This window comes from Budorcas taxicolor, chromosome 7 (genome assembly GCF_023091745.1).
Source record: "Budorcas taxicolor isolate Tak-1 chromosome 7, Takin1.1, whole genome shotgun sequence".
In the NCBI taxonomy this organism is placed as follows: domain Eukaryota; kingdom Metazoa; phylum Chordata; class Mammalia; order Artiodactyla; family Bovidae; genus Budorcas; species Budorcas taxicolor.
Genome location: NC_068916.1, coordinates 7,424,740 through 7,443,661, shown reverse-complemented (window position 1 = coordinate 7,443,661; position 18,922 = coordinate 7,424,740). Strand labels below are relative to the sequence as shown.

General features: G+C 52.1%; 1 protein-coding gene and 1 non-coding gene across 2 annotated transcripts; one reads left to right on the top strand and one right to left on the bottom strand.

Annotated features, from left to right (window-relative positions):
- The first annotated feature begins 601 nt into the window (after nucleotides 1–601).
- Nucleotides 602–18,922, top strand: NIBAN3 (niban apoptosis regulator 3). The gene is made up of 15 exons (XM_052643873.1): nucleotides 602–656; nucleotides 2,063–2,193; nucleotides 5,263–5,388; nucleotides 5,951–6,065; nucleotides 7,919–8,086; nucleotides 8,811–8,926; nucleotides 9,009–9,113; nucleotides 9,310–9,472; nucleotides 10,086–10,276; nucleotides 11,782–11,940; nucleotides 13,211–13,327; nucleotides 13,408–13,515; nucleotides 14,477–14,588; nucleotides 16,370–16,453; nucleotides 18,410–18,922. Exons 1-15 carry the CDS (start codon nucleotides 602–604, stop codon nucleotides 18,472–18,474), a joined length of 1,815 nt encoding a protein of 604 aa, XP_052499833.1. The 3' UTR covers nucleotides 18,475–18,922.
- On the bottom strand, nucleotides 11,076–11,147 carry TRNAE-UUC (transfer RNA glutamic acid (anticodon UUC)). Its single transcript has one exon. It is a non-coding gene; the product is annotated as a tRNA-Glu (tRNA).

Here is an 18,922-nt window from a genome sequence, read left to right as displayed (position 1 = left end):
ACAGCAGAACAGTGGCACCCCACCTACTCCTGCCCTAGCATGGACCCCAGGACTGGAGGTATCAGTTCAGTTCTGTCTCCCAACCTGGGGCTGGACTAGGCCTGAATCCTCCTGGGCCCCAGAATCACTGCCTGGGTACAGATGAGGGGATAGGAACATGATTTAGATGCATGCCCTATCCCTGCCTTCTCCCTGCTTCCCTGGCCTCCCCACACTAACAGTTGCTCTCATGTGCTGCCGGATGTCTGCCCTTCATCCACCCTCCAAGGCCAGCTAGGTCTTTTTTCTCCACCCGCACCCTGGGGCAGCCCCTGCAGAAACCACCCGTTCTGGGGAACTTGGCCCAGGGGAAGCGGGAGGACACAGATGCAGGGTGTGGCGGGCGGGGCAGGGGGCAGGGCAGAGTGGGGAGCAGGTGTCCCACGTGCACACACCCCAGGACTGTGCTCTGGCTTTGGATCCCAGGCGGCTGGCCTTGCAGCACTCAGGCCCTGCAGGTCACCTTGCTCCCAGGGTGGCCCCTGAGCTGAGGAACCTGGGGGGTTGTAGGGAACAGAGGGGTGTTTACTTCACTCAGCGGAGCCCAGGAGACGGCAGCAGGATGGGCGGGCGCCCCTCGAGCCCCCTGGACAAACAGCAGCAGCAGCACCTGAAGGGTGAGTGAGGTAGGAAGAAGCCCGATGTTGGCAGGTGGGATTTAGGGCTGGGTTGTCAGCTACACACGATGTCCTGTTAATGTGAATTCTAGAAAAGCAATGAATACTTACTTTAGTATCAGTGTATCTCAAATTTTGCATGAGGGCATATTTGTGCTGAAAAAAAGTATTCCTTAGTTACCTGAAATTCAAATTTAATTGGTGTTATGTACTTTCATTTGGGTAAATGTGGTAATCCTACTTGGGGCATGGGTTCAGTTGTGGCGGGGGCGGGGTGGGGAGGCATGGGGCCAGGAGGGAGGTGCCCCGAACCTGGCCAGATGTGGAATGATCCTCTCAGGTGGGCAGGGACCAATAGGCCCCTCTGTGTGGACCTCAGGGACTGAGTCACAGTTCTTTTGAGACAAAGAAGGGCCAGTGTCCTTCACACTCCGTACCTACAGCTGAGCACTCACTGTGTCACGTGCACTGGGGATGTGGGGGGGCTCACAGAGACCAAGAAATAAGGTCAAGTTATCAGTACATGAATGGATTCAATATGCTACTCTGCAGAGCTTTGACATTTTTTTCTGTAGTGGCTTAAACAAGATATTTATTCTCCCTCTTATAGAGGGTTAGAATCCCTGAAGAAGGAAATGGCAATGCCTGGGAAATCCCATGGACAGAGGAGCCTGGCGGGCTCCAGTCCACAGGGTTGCAAAAGAGTTGAACGTGACCGAGTGAACAACAACATAGAGGGGGACAGAGGAAGGCAGGCTGATGATAGACAACCCAACTCCTCCCATCTCATAGTTCCACCATGTGTGGCTTCTGTGCCTGAGGTCACTGCCTGGCCCAGAGTTGCTGCTCAAGCTCCAGTCATTCGATCCACATTCCAGTCTGCTCGATGGATGTGTTATAGACACAGTCAAGTGCACACATCTTAGAACAGCTTGAAGAACTTTAACACGTGTGTAATCACCTCCTAGATCAGGCTACAGGACACGTCCATCAGCCCAGAAAGTCCCCTTGTGCTGGGTGAGGTTTTTAAAGATTTTGATAGTCTCCTCAGGTAAGGGGCACAAGGAAATTTTCGGATGCAATGATCTGTTCTTTATCTGTGATGATTTCACAGGTGTGCACATATATCAGACTCATTAACATTTGTGATTTATACAATTAAGCTGTGTTGTACATCGGTTATAAATTAAGCCCGAGTCCCTTAATTCCCCTGCCCCCCACCAATCCCCCTGTGGATAAAAACAGGTCATGGAGGGTTACCAATGAATGGAATTGGAGCCTGTCTTTCGGGGAGGCTTTGGGGTGTGGGTAGGAATCCATAAGTCACTTCTCTGCCTGTTTGGCCTCCACTTGGGCAGGTTGAGAGGACCTGATTCAGCCCCCTCACCATCCTCTCGTCCCTGCAGGCCAGGTGGACACCCTGCTGAGGAACTTCCTGCCTTGCTACCGCGGGCAGCTGGCAGCCTCGGTCCTGCGGCAAATCTCCAGAGAGCTGGGCCCCCAGGAGCCAGCCAGATGCCAACTGCTACATAGCAAAGTGGGTGCCGCAAGGGGGGAGGGGGCGCGGAGCAGGCAGGGCTGGGGAGGCCGTTTGTTTGAGGGTCCCTCTTCACATCTTTGCCCTTGCTGGAGCCACGACCTAGGGTGACTATTAAAAATTCATTCTTGGATTGCAATAATGACATTAGCAGCCACATAGATGAAGCTAGAGATTGTCATACAGAGTGAAGTAAGTCAGAGAAGGGGAAATATCGTATGACATCCGTTATATGTGCCATCTAAAAAGAAATGATCTAAGTGAACTTAGAAAACAGAAAGAGACTCATAGACTTAGAAAAGGAACTTATGGTTGCCAGGGGGAAGGATGGGGGGAAGGGATAGTTGGGGAGTTTGGGATGAACAGGTACACACTGCTTTGTTTAAAATGGAAAACCAACAAGGGCCTGCTATATAGCACAGGGAACTCTGCCCAGTGTTATGTGGCAGACTGGATGGGAGAGGAGTTCGGGGGCAGAAAGGATACAAATGTGAAAAAAAAAGATTCATCCTTTGAACAAACATTCAGTAAGCATCAGCTGCCTGCCACGTCCCTGGTTGGATGCTGGGGTGCAGGGTGATGCTAAGTTGCTTCAGTTATGTTCGACTCTTTGCAACCCCATGAACTGTAACCCACCGGGCCCCTCTGTCCATGGGATTCTCCAGGCAAGAGTACGGGAGTGGGTTGCCATGCTCTCTTGGGTATCTTCCCAACCCAGGGATCAAACCCACATCCCTTACGTCTCCTGCGTTGGCAGGCAGGTTCTTTACCACTAGTGCTCCCTGGGAAGCCCTGCCAGGGAGGCTGGGGACTCAATAGTAACTGAGAGAGACTTCCCTCTGCCCTCCGGGGCTCACAGTCTAATTGGGAGAAATGACAAGTCAGTTATCAAGTTAATGTATCATGATGCAGGATAACCCCTGATAGGTGCCAGGAAGACAAAATGAAAGGTGGTGTTGAGGGTGGGAAGCTGGGGTGTAGGAAGGCCCTTCTGAGCTGAGATGTAAAGGATAAGACAGAGCCAGAGCATTCTGGAGCCCACATTGGAAGGTCATCTGGGGAGAGGGCACAGCCAATACCAAAGCTCTGAAGTTGGAAAAGGTGTGGCCTTGGCTGAGTGCAGTTCCCAAAGGCACAGCATGCCCGTTGGACCCCCAGGCCTCTTCATGTGTCACCCTCCCTATTCCATCCCATACTTTGGCTGCTACTACTTCCAAGAAGCCTTCCTTGATTACCATCACCCTTGCCTGAGTTGGGCACCTCCTCTGGAACCCCTCATCTGTCTGCTTCTCCAGCGCAGCTCCAGGGTCACAGGTCTGCCTCCTCCACTTGTCTGCTTTGTGGGACAGGGTTCAAGTCTTATTTCCCCTTCCCACGTGGTGCCTGCACCTAGTAGGGGCTCAGGAAGAGTATGTCGATGGAACGAAAGAGACTGGAGCTGCCCAGTCTCAGCTCCAAATGTCTTCAGAGCTGGACGATGGTGCCCAGGATCTCCATGTGCCCTGCCCAACTTACTCCATCTTCACCAGCCTCAGAAGATGAGTCTTTGACTATTGAGGAAACCAAAGCACAGAGGGGTGAAGTGACCTGCCTGAGGTCACCACTGCCAGCAAGAGGCAGAGGCGAGATTGGAACCCAGAGCCCACAGTCCTTATGACACCGGGTCATCTGTCCCAACTGGGGCTCTGAGATTTCCTCTTGGGCACCCCATCTCCTAGCTGTGTCTGCCCTGGGATTGGGGCCCCGTGGTACTGTGGACACAGAGCCCACTCCCACCTGGGATGCCACCTGTCCCGCTTGGGGCACCACGGGGTCTGGGTGTTGCCCCCACCTGCACCTTCCACCACCTGTTGGTCCCAGCCACCTGGCCAGGGCACAGCTGATGTGGGGGTTCAAGCAGCATGGAGGAATCTCCTCTTGCTTCAGTTGGAACATTTTCTTTAATATTTATTTTTATCTATTTGCATTAGGTATATCATTTCTATAATAACATTTTAACAATATTGCCATGAAAAATGTCAGACCTAGAAAGAGGAATGGAGAATCCTTTAACAAATATCTTAGTTCCCACTACTCTACCAAAGAATTAAAACATCACAAATGCTGGTCATTTAGTCATCAAATATTTACTGAGTGCCAACTATGCACCAGGCACCACTCTGGAGCCCAGTCGTGGGACAACACAATTCAGGTGGACAGGTAGTGAGATGAGAAATAAAGAAAACGAAACAAGTTAATGTCCCATCCTGCCTGAGGGAGGGGCCTGTGGACAGAGGCCTGGCCGTTTCTCATAAACTTAAAATAACACCTGTTCCATGATCTGGCAATCCCACCCGTATCAGTTAGCTATGCTGCGTAACAATACACTGCAAAATCACTCCTTCAAACAACACACATTTATCAACTTATCTTTGGCTGTGCTGGGTCTTCGTTGCAATGTGCAGGCCTTCTCTGGTTGCAGCAAGCAAGCAGGGGCTGCTCTTCAGTTGCCCCGCATGGGCTTCTCATCGCAGTAGCTTTTCTTGTTGCAGGACGGGGGCTATTGGGTGTGCAGGCTTAGTAGTTGCGACTTATGGGCTCCAGAGAATGTGGGCTCAGAGTTGTCGTGCGCAGGCTTAGCTAGGCCATGGCATGGAATCTTCCCAGACCAGGGGTCAGACCCATGTCCCCTGCGTTGGCAGGCGGATTCTTTACCACTGGACCACCAGGGACATCCCAACATACATTCAGCATCTCAGTTACGGTGGGTCAGGAATCCAGACGGGGCTTCGCCAGGTCCATCCTTTCAGTTTCTCAATCAAGATGTTGGTCAGGGCTGGGGTCTCATCTGAAGCTCAAATGGGGGGGATCCCCTTGCAAGTAAGTTGGAGATAACAAAAGTGTCTGCCTCGATTCATATTTGGAAGTGAATGCTGTGAGCATGTGTGATAAAGAATAAAACATCACAACAGCAGCTCCCAAGCACCTTGTACTTGGGGGCACTCAGCTCACAGCACGAGCTGTCCAGGGGATTTGGACACTGGGACACCATCAGATGCTTCTGATATCTGCCTGCCCATCCTCCCACAGAAGCTACCCCGCGTCCGTGAGCACCGAGGGCCCCTGGCCCAGCTGCGGGGCCACCCACCCCAGTGGCAGCCAAGCTTCTGTGTTCTGCGTGGGGATGGCCGCCTGGAGTGGTTCAGCCACAGGGAGGTGAGTGCGTGGCTTACAGTCCATCTACCTCTCCATCCCACCCTCCCCAGTGTGGGTTTGGGGTCCAGTTCCCAGCATAGCCCCGCTCCTTTCTTCAGTCATCAAATATGAATCAAGGTCATCTGTGTGCTTGGCCCCTGGATGGGCAACCATCTCCTGCTGTGCCAGGCGGGTAAACTGAGGCCCAGGCCAGGGTAGGGACTCACTTGTGGTCATCAGCAGAGTGAGGTTGAAACCATGCGAGGCCTTTGCATATCCCACCTGCATCCTGCTTCCCAGCTGGGGAATTCTTGTCTCCCTGGGACTCAGTTTTCACCTCTGTGAAATGGGATGATGATGGTCTATGCCACATGGGGCTGTGAGGATTCGATGAGATAGTCCTCATATAGCACTACAGACTGGCCTAAGACACAGTGGGTACTGGGTGTTCCACTGTGGGGAAGGGCGGAGGGGTGGAGGCAGTGAGGTGGGCTAACCCCAAATCTTCCCCTGATCCCACGCTGGGACATAGAAGCCACCATTTAGATCTGTCCCAAGACAGTTCTTTGGATGCCTTTTGCAGGAATATGAAAATGGGGACCGTCCCCTGGGCTCCACGACCCTGACGGGGTACACAGTCCTGACTTCCCAACGTGAATATCTCTGCCTGTTGGATGCTCTCTGCCCAGACTCCTCAAGTAAGGCTCCTGGGGACCCCAAGAGCTGGCTTCTCTACTTTTGCACTGGTGATACTGGAGCCAGATCATTTTTTTCTGCAGTGAGGGCTGCCCACTGCACCACAGGATGTTAAATAGTATCCCTGGCCTCCACCCACCAGATGCCAATAGCACTCTGCATCCCAAATGTGACAGTCAGATATAACTCCAGAAACTGCCAAGCGTCCTTAGGGGCAGCGTTGCCTCTGGGTGAGCACTCTGTCTCTTGGAAGAGCAACACCCACTCTTGTCAGAGTGAAGGAGTTAGGTCACTAAACCAGACTCAAAGCAGCAAAGGGTAAAAATGATAAAAATCTGGTGTCAGCAAGCATATGGAGAGATGGACAGTGGTGGGCAGGAAAACTACAGACTTCCATCTTCCTCCTCTTCCTGCCCCTCCAACCTCTCTTCCCCTCACCTCCCCTTCCTCCCCACTCCTCCTCCTTCTCTCTCTGAATAGTGTAAGGAGCAACATAAGTGGCTGGCATGCATCCGACTGAGGGCCTGCATCAGCTCATTGACTCTGTCCAGGAGGCAGTCCCATCACTAATCACCCCATGTCATAGAAGGGGAAACTGTGGCTTCGGACTACCATACCGTTAAGAGATAGAGCCAGAATTACACCCTTTGCTTCACTGCAGAGCTATTCTGCTGCTTAATGATGCAAAGATGTAGCAATGAAAACCATCTGCAGAAATGCTGATGATGTTGAAAAGATGGGAGTCCACCCAAATACTCATCCTTTGGGGTTGAGTAAATAAACTCTGGCCTGACCCTTAGGAAAGAAATCTGTGCAGCCTCTGAATGTATCCCAGACATACACAGGAGCCAAAAGGCCAGTTATACATCAGAAAACTCCACCCTGTTAAAAAATGCATCCCATATAGCTTTGTGCAGATTTAAAAATCTGGAGTAATGTCTCCCAAACTGTTAACAGTTATTATCATCTCCGGAGGCTGTGATTAAAGGGCTGCATGATGAGGAATGTCCACTTCTTTCTGCATTATTGTATGTTACTGCAGTTTATATCTATCACTCTGAAAAGATGAACAAAACACTTAAGGATTTACGAGATCTCAATTTAATTAATCTGGGCTTCCCTGGTGTCTCCGTTGGTAAAGAATTTGCCTGCAGTGCCAGAGACCACAGGCAGCCTAGGAGACCTGGGTTTGATCCCTGGGTAGGGAAGATCCCCTAGAGAAGGAAATGGCAACCCACTCCAGTATTCTTGCCTGGAAAATTCCATGCACGGAGGAACCTGGTGGGTTACAGTCCATAGGGTCACAAGAGTCCGACACAATTTAGCAACTAAATCACTGCCAATTTAATTAATTGAAATAAATTCACTCATTTTTGTCCTCCCAATTGTTCTAGGTCATTGGTATCACTTTTTAGCTCATTTTACAGACAAGAAAACTGAGGGATTTTTTTAGGGTGATGGAAATCTGTGTGAAGAGCTAGAAAATGGTTTGGCCAGGTATGAATCTGGGCCTAGCTGACTCCAGCACCCTCCAGCAAGCAGGACTCAGATCACATGCCAATTCAGACGGTTGGTGGTGGCTCCCCAGGCCGCTGTGTTGAGGAGAATGCTGAGGTGGATTATTAATATCTGCCCTGGGCACACCTCCTCCTGGGACTGAGCTGGAATAAGGATCTTCTAAGTATTCCAGTATTCTTGTGAAAATTCCATGGACAGGGGAGCCTGGTAGGCTACAGTCCAAGGGGTCACAAAGAGTCGGACACAACTTGAGCAGTTGAGCTCACACATGGAAGCATTTCATGGGGAATGAAGGGAATGAATGAATGAAGATTCGAGCTTCCCTGTCTGCTTTCAGGAGACCACACACAGGAAGAGCCTGATCCCCTCTTGGAAATGCCTGTTAGCTTCCCTCTGTTCCTGCAGCATCCCTTCCGCCAGCACCTCTGTTTCTCCGCAGCCACAGGGGAGGCGCAGCGTGCCTGGAGACTAGCCCTGCAGGGCGGCATCCGGCTTCGAGGCACAGGTGGGTCCTGGCAAAGGGCAGGCAGTGGTGGGGTGCAGAATCTGGGGTCAGATGGCTCTGCTTGTGCTGGCTGTGGAATCCTCTCCAAGCCTCAGTTTCCTTATCTATAAAATGGATTGTGGGGAAGGACAGAGGGGAAACAGGCAATTATGCATGGCCAGGGCTGTGATGAGGACACAGGCCTGTGGGAGCTTAGCCTGGGGATCAGGGAGGGGAAGTCAGAGCTGGAGTCCCAAAAAGATGAGGGACCAGCCAGGTTAAGAAGAGGAAAAGAACTGACACATACAGTTGGGCAGGTTGTTGACTGAACAAATGTACTTAACTGGAGAGCCAATTGGAGACTGCCTTGCGACCTGGGTGGTGACTGCCTGTAGGAGATGTCTTTTCCTAAATGGCATCGGCATTGACAGGAATTTAAGCCAACTGCAGGAGACAGTGGAGGACAGAGGAATCTGGCGTGCTACAGTTCACAAGGTCACAAAGAATCAGACATGACTGAGCATCTGAACAACAAAACATAAAGCTCGCTTATGGGGTGATGATGGTCTTAGGGAGGTGTGCTTCCTGCGGAGGGCAATTCTTTGTGCAAAGGTCTGGAAGTGGTTGACCTAGCTGTTTGAACCTGGCGTGGAGGTGGAGGGCTTCCTCCTGAAGTGATGGGGAGCCAGGCAGCCTGAGGAGAGTAGGGGAGGAATGGGTGGACACTTAGGAGTCGCCCCCTCAGTCCTGCAGCGAAGTCAAGCGCCGGCAGCCCGTGCCTTCCTAGATGCCATACGGCTCTACCGGCAACAACACGGCCAATTTAGCAACGACGACGTGACCCTAGGCTCCGACGCTGAGGTCAGTGCCGCACCAGGCCGCACCCGGGACCCCCAGGCCCCCTCTCGGCCCACTGAGGTACCCATGGTCACCTTTCCCGCAGGTGCTGACCTCGGTCCTGATGCGGGAGCTGCTGCCAGCGCTACGAGCCCAGACCCTGCCCGGCCTGCGAGGAGCCGGCCGCGCCCGGGCCTGGGCCTGGACCAAGGTAGGCACAGGGTCGAGGAGGTGGAGTAGGGACGCTCGGGAGGCCAGGAGGGGGATAGGAGTCGGACTTGAGTGCCCAGTTTCTCTGCGCGTCTCTCTATGCCGGTCTCTGTCTCTCGGTCCCTCTCATCCCCGCCCCGTCTTGGCGGTCTACGGCGCCCCTGGCCCTTGTCGGGTCCCCTTGCTGGTCTGAATAGCTCCTGGACGCCGTCCACGCTGCAGTCCTGGCTGGAGCCTCCGCGGGACTCCGCGCCTTCCAGCCCGAAAAGGACGAGCTGCTTGCGGCCCTGGAGAAGACAATCCGCCCAGATGTGGATCAGATGCTGCGGCTGCGGGCACGCGTGGCTTCCAGGCTGAAGGGTGCGGTTCGGGGGCGTGGCCTAGAGGGGCAGGGCTTGAGTGGGAGGGGCGGGGCTGGCAGCCGTAGAAAAAGAAGGGGAACCGGTTGGGTGTAAGGGTTGGGGGTCGATGATCTGGAACCCTGAGACCTAGCAGGGGCAGGGCCAGAAAAGGAAAGGGCGGGGCCGAAGTGGGAGAATGGACGTGGTTTTGAGGTTTAGGCTGAGGGTGGGGCGAGACAAGGGCCGAGTCAAGAGGAAGAGCTGGGCCGCGGGAAGGGGGAGAGCCAGGGACGCAGAGGGTGAGACTCCAGACCCTGACTGGGTGGGGAGATGGGCCCAGGCGTTGGCAGTAGCGGGTCTGACCCGGGATGAGGTTGTCCGGTCAAACAGCGGAGATGGCTCCTACTCAGCGCAGTAACAAAGAGAACTGGGTTTGAATCCGGACTCGGCCTCCTAGTGTGCGACTTTTGAGCTGATCCTCATCGCACTTGAAGCCTCAGTTTTCTCATTTGTAAAATAGGATAGAGGAGGATGCTCAGAGTCTGCGCTCCCATCTTCCTCACACCTCCCCCCTCCCCTCTCCTATTTGCTGAGCACCTGGAGGAGATCCAGGCCAGTGTCTTCCGCCGCAGCCGAGGTCCAAGGCCCCCTGGAGTCGTGCCTGCGCGGGAAGGTGGATGCGCAGCTGCCCCGGATCACACAGACGCTGCTGAGCACTGTGGAAGCCGAACTCGCGGCGGTGCGGACCCTCCTAACCCAGGGCATGGATCGCCTGTTCCGCCTCCTTCGTGGGAGTTCCTCCAGCACCCAGCTGCGGAAGGAGGTGAACTTCAGGGGCTCTGGTTCATCGGGCCTATGGGCAGTATCTTAACTTTATGGAAGAGTCACGTGAACCTTGCATCTTTCTTATTTGAAAATCCTCTTTTGAAAATCTCCGAACTTTCTTCTAGGCTGCGTTTTACTCAGGGTGGGCCACGATGGGCGGGGAGGAGTGAGAGGCCAAGATTAGCGATTTAGCAACAGTCATCTGGAGTCACCGGACCCGGAAACTCTTTCTCCTCCCATTCACTTGTTTGGCCACAGCCCACCCCATCTCCTGAGACAGAATTCTGCTCTATGCAGGTCAGCTTAGTTCTTCTGCTATGAAATGAGAGCATACTGTATGCCAAGAAACATTCAACTCATTGTTGACCTTTAAAATGAAACAGCCAGTTATTTTACCAACAAAACATTTTAGGGAGAGAGAGACAGCCTCCACATTGTAATTTGGGACATGCAAGCTAGGGCAAAACCATAGGCAAATCTCACAAAGGGGAGGAATGTTACTTTATAGAGAAAAAGGAGGAAGTTGGGAGGGGTGACTTTGAAGGAAAGCAGGAGTTCAGGATGTTGACACTTTCTCATTGGCTGGGTGGTGGTAGTTTCTCATTGGTTGGGGCTGTTCCTGGGTAAGGAGAAAATCTTCCTCCAGTGGGACTGGTGAAGCAGTACTTTTCTTTTCCCCGTTTGGAGGGGAGGGCAGAGGGCAAGGAGCGGCAGTGCATGAGAGCTCTCCCTTTAGGGCTTAATGGCTTCATTTTATTTCTTTATTTGGCCCAGCCACTCGACTTGTGGGATCTCAGTTCCCTGACCAGGGATTGAACCTGGGCCATGGCAGTGAAAGTGCGAAATCCTAACCACTAGACTGCCAGGGAACTCCCACGACTTCATTTTAAATGAGGTTTCCAGCACTCTTGCCTGGAGAATCCCATTGACAGAGGAGCCTGGTGGGCTACTGTCCACAGGGTCTCAAAGAGTCAGACAGGACTGAGAGACTAACACTAACACTCCCTTCATGAGCCTTCACATCTCCATTTCATAGTCATCTCCTCCAGAAATTTTCCCTGGTCCTTTCTGCAGCTGCAGCTGCTTATGCTTCCCTCCTCATAGGAGCATTTACTCACTACTATGGTTGTTCGTCTGAACTCTGTCTCCTCCAACTTTTGCGTGGGCAATTTGAGGGAAAATACCACTTTGGATTATTCCACTTCTGCAGCCCCAGGATCTAGCACCAAAAGGACATCAGGTGATGGCATTGGTGGGACAAGGGCTGGGTGTGCCCATTTCCCCTCCGTCACGCCATCACCACAGTATCATTTTCTTCAAGTTCCACCATTTTATGTCCATCACACCATACCTCACCTTTATTGTGGGTTTTTTTGTGTGTGTGACAGCTGAGTTGGGATGTGTTTCCAGTTGTGTTTCCCCTTCAGTGAATTGGCCATGAGGCCCTTGGCCCTACTTTTCCACTGGTGGTGTTTTTCTCACCTGACTGTCATTGGAATGCAGGTGTACTCATTTGGGGAGATGCCATGGGACCCAGAGCTGATGCAGATTTGCTACCGGGAGGCCAAGAGGAGCCAGGGGCAGCTGGGGCAGCTGGCAGCGCTGTTTGGCTTCTTTGGAACACAGAGCCTAGTGTTTGGGGCCCAGGATCTCGCACAGCAGGTAAGGGTTAGTTGGAGGCTGGGAGGAGACGAGGCAAGGATGGCAGCCCGTACTTAACAGGTGCTACGTGTGTGCTGAGGAGACCACAATGACCCAGACAGACCTGAGCCTCCCTGGCCGGGCTCCCAGGGTCACGCAGACCCGAACTCGTGAGCAGGCAGTAACCACATCTGATGGACAGGGCTGTGACGGGGACACCCGAGGTGCTATGGGAACCCTGAGGGGGCACCTGATCCATCTCCAGGGTTGGGAGAGTTTCCAGGAGGAGAGGACTGCCAGGCTGGGGCAGCCATGGGAGGAATGGGAATAGGGTATGTCCTGGGTGTAATGAACAGTGTGGTTAAGCCCTGGAAGGTGAGAGAGCTTGTCCACCTTTGGGAAAGTAAAGCAGTTTAGAGACATCGGGTTGTAGGTTTCAAGAGTGGGCAACTGTGTGAAAGATACGACAGAGAGGCGGGGAGGCAGATGAATCAGGGCCTTGAGCAATGAGGCTGCAGGGGCTGGGTTCTTTTCAAGGGCAGTGGGAACCACAGCAAGTGTGTGAGCCGGAGAGGGGCACGAGCAAACTGAAAGTTTTTTAGAAAGCCCTGCCTGCCATGGGGGGGCAGTGGCTGTCGGTGGCAGGAATGGAAGCAAGAAGGTCTGAACCAGAGCAGGTTGGTGGAGAGAAGCCAGGGGTTTTGAAGGCCAAGGGGATGGGGCCTGCTAATGGACGTGGTAAGTGAGAGAGATAGAGGTTGAGAAGACCCAGTTCTGCCTGGCCCAGTTGTTCGGTCTGCATACTGCACAAGAGAGCTCAGTCATGAAGCCTGGACTCTGGACAACTCTCTGCTCCCCATGCTGGGCCTCCTGGCACTGACTGGATGAGGCTTAGGTCCTGAGAGGAAGAGAGTGCTATATTTTTCCTTTTTAAAATTGTATTTTTAAATATTTATTTATTTGGCGGTTCCCAGTCTTAGTTTTGGACGCAGGATCCTTAGTTGCAGCACATGGGAATCTTCAGGTGTGCCATGCCAACTCTTAGTTGCCTCATTTGGGACCTAGTTCCCTGATCAGGGGTCAAACCAGGCCTCCTGCATTGGGAGCTCAGAGTCTTAGCCACTGAACCACCAAGGAAGTCTCAAGGGTACTGTATCTTGGGACAAGAAGGAGCCTGGGGGGAGGTAGCTGGTCAGGGCAGGCTGGATACTGAGAAGGGTTCAACTGAGCAGGCGCAGGGCCCAGAAAGAGCATGGATTTCCAAGGCTCATCTCAGCATCTCCTCCCACAGCTCATGGCTGACGCCGTGACCACCTTCCTACAGCTGGCTGACCAGTGTCTGACCACAACTCTGGACTGCGACCAGGCCACCCAGCAGCTGGAGAAAGTCAGGGGGCGCATGCTGAAGGTGAGGTCTGCGAGGAGGGCATGGCGATGGGCCTGACTGTTCAGGTGGTTGGGGGACCAGCTGCTGTGTGTGTCATGCAGAAATTCCAGTCGGATAGCAGCTCGGCACGGAGGAGGTTCATCCACAGCTGGCTGCTCTGCATCTTCCTGCCCTTTGTGTTGGGCCAGCTGGAGTCGAGCTGCAAAGCGGTGAGCTGATGGGGGACAGGCCCTACAGAACAACCAAGCATCAAAGAGCCACCCTGATGCTTGAAGACTTCGGTTCCCTGAGCCCTGAGGCTGGGTCAGACGGCTCTTCTGGGCTTCCATAATGTTCTCTGCTTCTCCCATGACAATGCTCGATGTCTGCCATTTGAGAGCTTGCATGGGGTCCCATGTATCACATATCAGCAGGTGATACAGGCTTCAGAGAAAGGAGGAAGCAGAGAGGGAGTGTGTGCGGGGGGAGGGCTCTGAGTGGTTAGGAGGCTCTCTTTGAGAAGATGATGCTTGAGAAGCAGTGAACTAAAGGCATGAGGCGTGTCAGGGGAAGGGTGTTTTTTGCATATGCATAGGTCCTGAGGTAGATCTGATTCTGGTATGCTGGAAAACGGTGAAAAGGCCAGTGTGGTTGGAGCTTGGCGAGCGAGAAGGTGGGAAGTAGACAAAGGAAGAGGTCACAGGCACCTGGCTACACACGGCTTAGGGGCACTGGAAAGTGGTCTGCAGCAGGGGTCAGGCAGGAAGTGGCTGTGAGGGGACCCAGCAGGAAAACCTATCCTGTTCCCACTGAGGTGTGATGTGCTTTGTTTCACCAATCCCCACAACAACCAAGGGAATAATGAGTCAAGGAGTCCATTTTAAAGATGACCAGACTGAGGCCCAAATTTCCCTGGCTAATCAATGGACATGAGTTTGAGTAAACTCTGGGAGTTGGTGATGGACAAGGGAAGCCTGGGGTGCTGCAGTCCATGGGGTCACAAAGAGTCAGACATGACTGAGCAACTGAACTGAACTGAATCAGTGACAAAGCTGGAGAAGGAGTCCATTTTAAAGATGAGGAGACTGAGGCCCAAATTTCACTGACTAATCAGTGACACAGCTGGGGCTGGAACCCGTGTCACACACAGCCCACTCCTCTAGCTCAGCCCCTCACCTGCTTTGGTTCTAGAAGCTGCTTAAGTTTGAAGGGGACGTCCTTGCTGTGGGCAGCCCTGCCCTGACCGTCGAGGGGATTTACGAGGATGTTGTCCGGGGTTTCCTGCTCCAGAGGATCAATCGAGGTGAGCCCCTCCCCCTACAGCTCAGGGGACCCTGGTGACTCCTTGCTGCATCTACTGAGCCCTACCAGCGTCCCCATTGCCTCTCACTTCCTGTGAACACTAGCCTTTTGACTCAGGGCCAGGACTGGGAAAGAAGGTGTCTGGGGTGGGAGAGCCTATAAGGACAGTGATGGAAGTTCCCTGAAGGAGGGGGCACTGGAGTGGGGCTGTGAGGGATGTGTAGGAGTTCTTAGGCTGAAAGGAGGGAGGGAAAATTTAAAAACTTGGGATACATATTTACATTTATTCATTCAAATAACCTCTCCCTGTTTTATTCTGAGCTGGCATTGAGGTCCCAAGTGTACGTGGACTTGAGAGTAGGCCTCTCAGGATTTCCTGGGCTGGGAAGAGGCTCCTGAACAGTCTCTTCTCCCTCCTGCCTTGTCGCTTCCTTCTTGACCCAGTGCCTGTGACTGCTGAGACATGTGTACTCACAGGGTAATGAGCAATGTGTAATGGTTATTCAGGGAATGCCACAGCTGACACAGAGGGAAGGAGAGGAGGCTGGAGGCTGGAGGCTGTCAGGGAAGATGTGCAGAGCCTAGCATGACAGGTAGAGGAGTTTAGACATTTCGTGGCAGGCAATAGAGAGCCATGGAGAGTGTGTGAGCAGAGGGCAACAGAGGCCAGACTGGAAGCTAGAGAGGAGGCTGAGGACCTGGTCCTGGGAGCAAATGATGGACTTGAGAAGGGGCAGAAACCAAGGGGACAGAGCCCAGGCATGAGGAAGAAGCAGAAATCAGAGGCTGTTGTTGGCCTTGGGTGTTACTAGGTACATGGGAGGGACCACAACCCTGGAAATGGTGTGGATAGACTGTAGAGGCGTCCCAAAGGGCCTGGATTTGAAGGACACAAAGAAGAAAGGGGATTTCCCTGGCAGTCCAGTGGTTAAGAATCTGCCTGCCAGTGCAGGGACACAGGTTCCGTCCCTGGTCTGGGAACTAAGATCCCATGTGCCTCAGGGCAACTAAGCCCACGCTCTGCAACTACTGAAGCGCATGTGCCCTAGAGCCTGTGCTCTGGGACGAGAGAAGCCCCTGCATGTGGAGAGTAGCCCCCACCCGCTGCAACTAGAGAAGAGCCCACGCAGCAACAGAGGCCCAGTGCAGCCTTTAAAAAAGACAAATACAATTCAATGCATATATATGTATATGTATTAAAAAAAAAGAGTAAGAAGGGATGCAGAAAGAGCAGTCAGAGTTAGCAAAATTCTGGGAGCCAGGAAGTAAGGGTGAGAAGAAACGCAGAGAATCTCAGAGGAGAAACTCAGAGATAGCAAAGTTCTGGGAGCCCGGAAGTAAGGGTGAGAAACTTCCTTGTTCTGTGCATGGCCACACAAAAAGAACCCAGTTATCTTAGAATAGGGGACATTTTAAATGGAAAAAGTTTTTAGAAAACAAGTTTCTATTCCTAGAAGCTTTACATGTCATGTGGGTGGGGTATGGTGGGTGGCTGGGGGCGGGGTTTCCACCCTGAACTGATTTGTGAGGTCTGTTTGAAGTGCTGTGCTGAAAGGTGGAGTAGGTCACATTCAGGCTCAGTGAGGGTGTGAGGATTGGCTAGCAGTGTTTGCCATGGGCACAGGTGTGGGCATAGGTTCGTCTGAGCCCTTCCCTTAGGGCTCCTGGTTGAGACACATCCCCCATCCTTTGCCCTCTTGTGGCCTCCCTGGGAAAATTCATGGAAGCCCTGGGATTCCGGGGTTTATCCACGTGGGCCCAGGGGTTTCTGTTTTATTTTAGAATTGAAAAAGGCCCTTGGGGCCAGAAACATGTCCTGCATTCTGGATGACTGCTCAGAGGAGCCATGGGACCAGGTAGAAACAGGTGAGGCGCTCAGAGGTTCTTGGCTCATGCCAGTGAATTGCTGGGGGTCAGGCAGGGGGTTCTCCAGGGGGGTTGTGAGTGTGGGTTCTTGGATGGAGCAGCATGCACCTTGTCTGCTGACTTGGCCAGGTGGCCAGGCTCATAGTGAGCTAGGGCAATGGCAAGCCACAGAGTGTACCTAAGTGATAGAGGTATCCTCTGACATGCATATGAATTTGTGTCCCATTTCTTCTTGTCAGGACTCTATAGGGCCTCTCCCAGCAGCTACTGGTTCCCAACACTGGTGGGGAAGATAGTGGTGATGGGAGTTTTGAGTTCACTTCGAACAATGCAAGGAACTGTGTTCAGGGCTGGGGCAGCCTGGCCTCCTACTATAGGACCCTACAGCAAGCTCCTTGTTGGAACAGTAAATGCGTGTAGGGCAAGAATTCCCTGAAATGGGACAGAAAACAGCTGGTCCAACTGGAAGCTGACCAATGGGCAAGATGTTTATAATCTGGGTGCTCAGAGCCCAGGGTGGATGTAGGGATTCTGGAGTGGCTCACAGCTTCTCAACTCCCTTGGGTATCACTGTTTTGAGAGCTTTGTGAATCCACCCAGCTACGTGGCTCCCACATTCTTTACCCACAGAAACTGTGAGATAATAAATGTAGTTTTCAGTGGCTAACTTTTGGGGTCCTTTGTTATGTGGCAGTAGCTAAGACACATCCCAGCTGATCTGGGGTAGCATCTCAGAGTCAATCGGATTTCTCAGGTAGCTCAGTGGGTAAAGAATCTGTCTGCAATGCAGGAGATGCAGGAGATATGGGTTCAATCCCTGGGTCAGGAAGATCCTCTGGAGGAGGGCATGGCAACTCACTCCAGTATTCATGCCTGGGAAATCCCATGGACAGAGGAGCCTGACAGGCTATAGTCCATAGGGTTGCAAAGAGTTGGACATGACTGAAGTGACTGAGCTCAGGGTCATTTCTCAACAGATTTAAATGTCTACTAGTGGCATTTCTGAGTCAAAACATATATACCATTTCAAGGCTTATCATGACCCCCGCACCTTCACCTTACTCCTCTCCGGAAAGGCTGTGCCTTTTAATGAACTGAGTCAATTGCTGCAGATAAACTGATGAATATTCACACTCGCTGGGATGGATGAAGATTTAAATGATTAAAATTATCCTGAAATGTCAGAATATTTGGGGATTTGCAACTAGGATGAGGAACTGTGTATGGGCTTCTTAACCTATTGTTGTTCAGTTGCTCAGTCATGTCTGACTCTTTGCGACCTCATGGACTGCAGCATGCCAGGCTTCCCTGTCCTTCACCATCTCCCAGAGCTTGCTCAAACTCATGTCCATTGAGTCAGTGATGCCATCCCACCATCTTGTCCTCTGTTGTCCCCTTCTCTTCCTGCCTTCAATCTTTCCTAGCATCAATTTAACCAGAATCTAATTGATGATGGGATTTTTCTTCTAGTCTTTTGCACTGATAGCTAATGCCACTGTGAATGACCTTTCATGTACTTTTCATGCAAGTGGGTAAATCCCCCAAGGTGAAATCTCAGGGTTTAGAGCATATATGTTTGTCATTTCGGTAGCAGTTTCCAGAGTGCTCTCCATCAAGGTGGTCGCATCTGGTACCCCCTCAGCTGGAGGTGGACTATTTCCCCACAGGCTGTCAGCTGACTTGGGATTTCTCAGATCTTCTGGATGAAAAATGTCTCAGCATCATTTCAATGAACATATCTTATTGGGAATGAGGTGGAGAGTCTTTTCATGTGTTTAGGAGCCTCTCTGTGAAACTCTGTTTCTTTTGGTCGCCCACGTACTTATCTTCTGGGTGCTTTTACATTTCTGTTAAGCTTTTCTCACTAAGCTTCCATTTCCTAGGTATCTATTATATGCCAGGCACCTGATATGTCCAAATGTTTTGGCATCATTATGATACTTTTCCATTTTACAGATGTAGAAACTGAGGCTCCGAGAGGGACTTGCTCCAGGCAACCAGGCCCCAGCACCGAGGTCTAGCCAGTATGCCCACGGCCTCCTCCGGGGACATTCCAGCGCTGAAGCTCTGCCCACACTTATCGTCATTCTCAGCAGATAAATGTCTACTTGTGGAATTTCTGAGTCAAAACATATGTACCATTTCAAGGCTTATTATGACCCCTACTCCTCTCCAGAAAGGCTGTGCCTTTTATTAACACTCCCACCAACAATATTTGTGCATATTCTCCTTTCCAAACACTGGAACTTTTCATAAAAGAAAGACTGCCAATCTGATAGACACACACAGATTGCATTGTTTAAATTTCTTTGATGACTATGTGCTTGCATGCTAAGTCACTCGGTTGTGTCTGACTCTTTCTGACCCTTTGGACTGTAGCCCATCAGCCTCTTCTGTCCATGGGATTCTCCAGGCAGGAATCTTCGAGTGGGTTGCCATTTCCTTCTCCAGGGGATCCTCCCAACCAAG

Excerpts from the sequence above, each read along its gene's own strand:
- NIBAN3 (XM_052643873.1), top strand. The coding sequence starts at position 602 with ATGGGCGGGCGCCCCTCGAGCCCCCTGGACAAACAGCAGCAGCAGCAC. Across the intron at positions 5,389-5,950 it reads AGTGGTTCAGCCACAGGGAG|GAATATGAAAATGGGGACCG; the intron begins GTGAGTGCGTGG and ends TGCCTTTTGCAG. Across the intron at positions 13,328-13,407 it reads TCAGGGGGCGCATGCTGAAG|AAATTCCAGTCGGATAGCAG; the intron begins GTGAGGTCTGCG and ends TGTGTCATGCAG.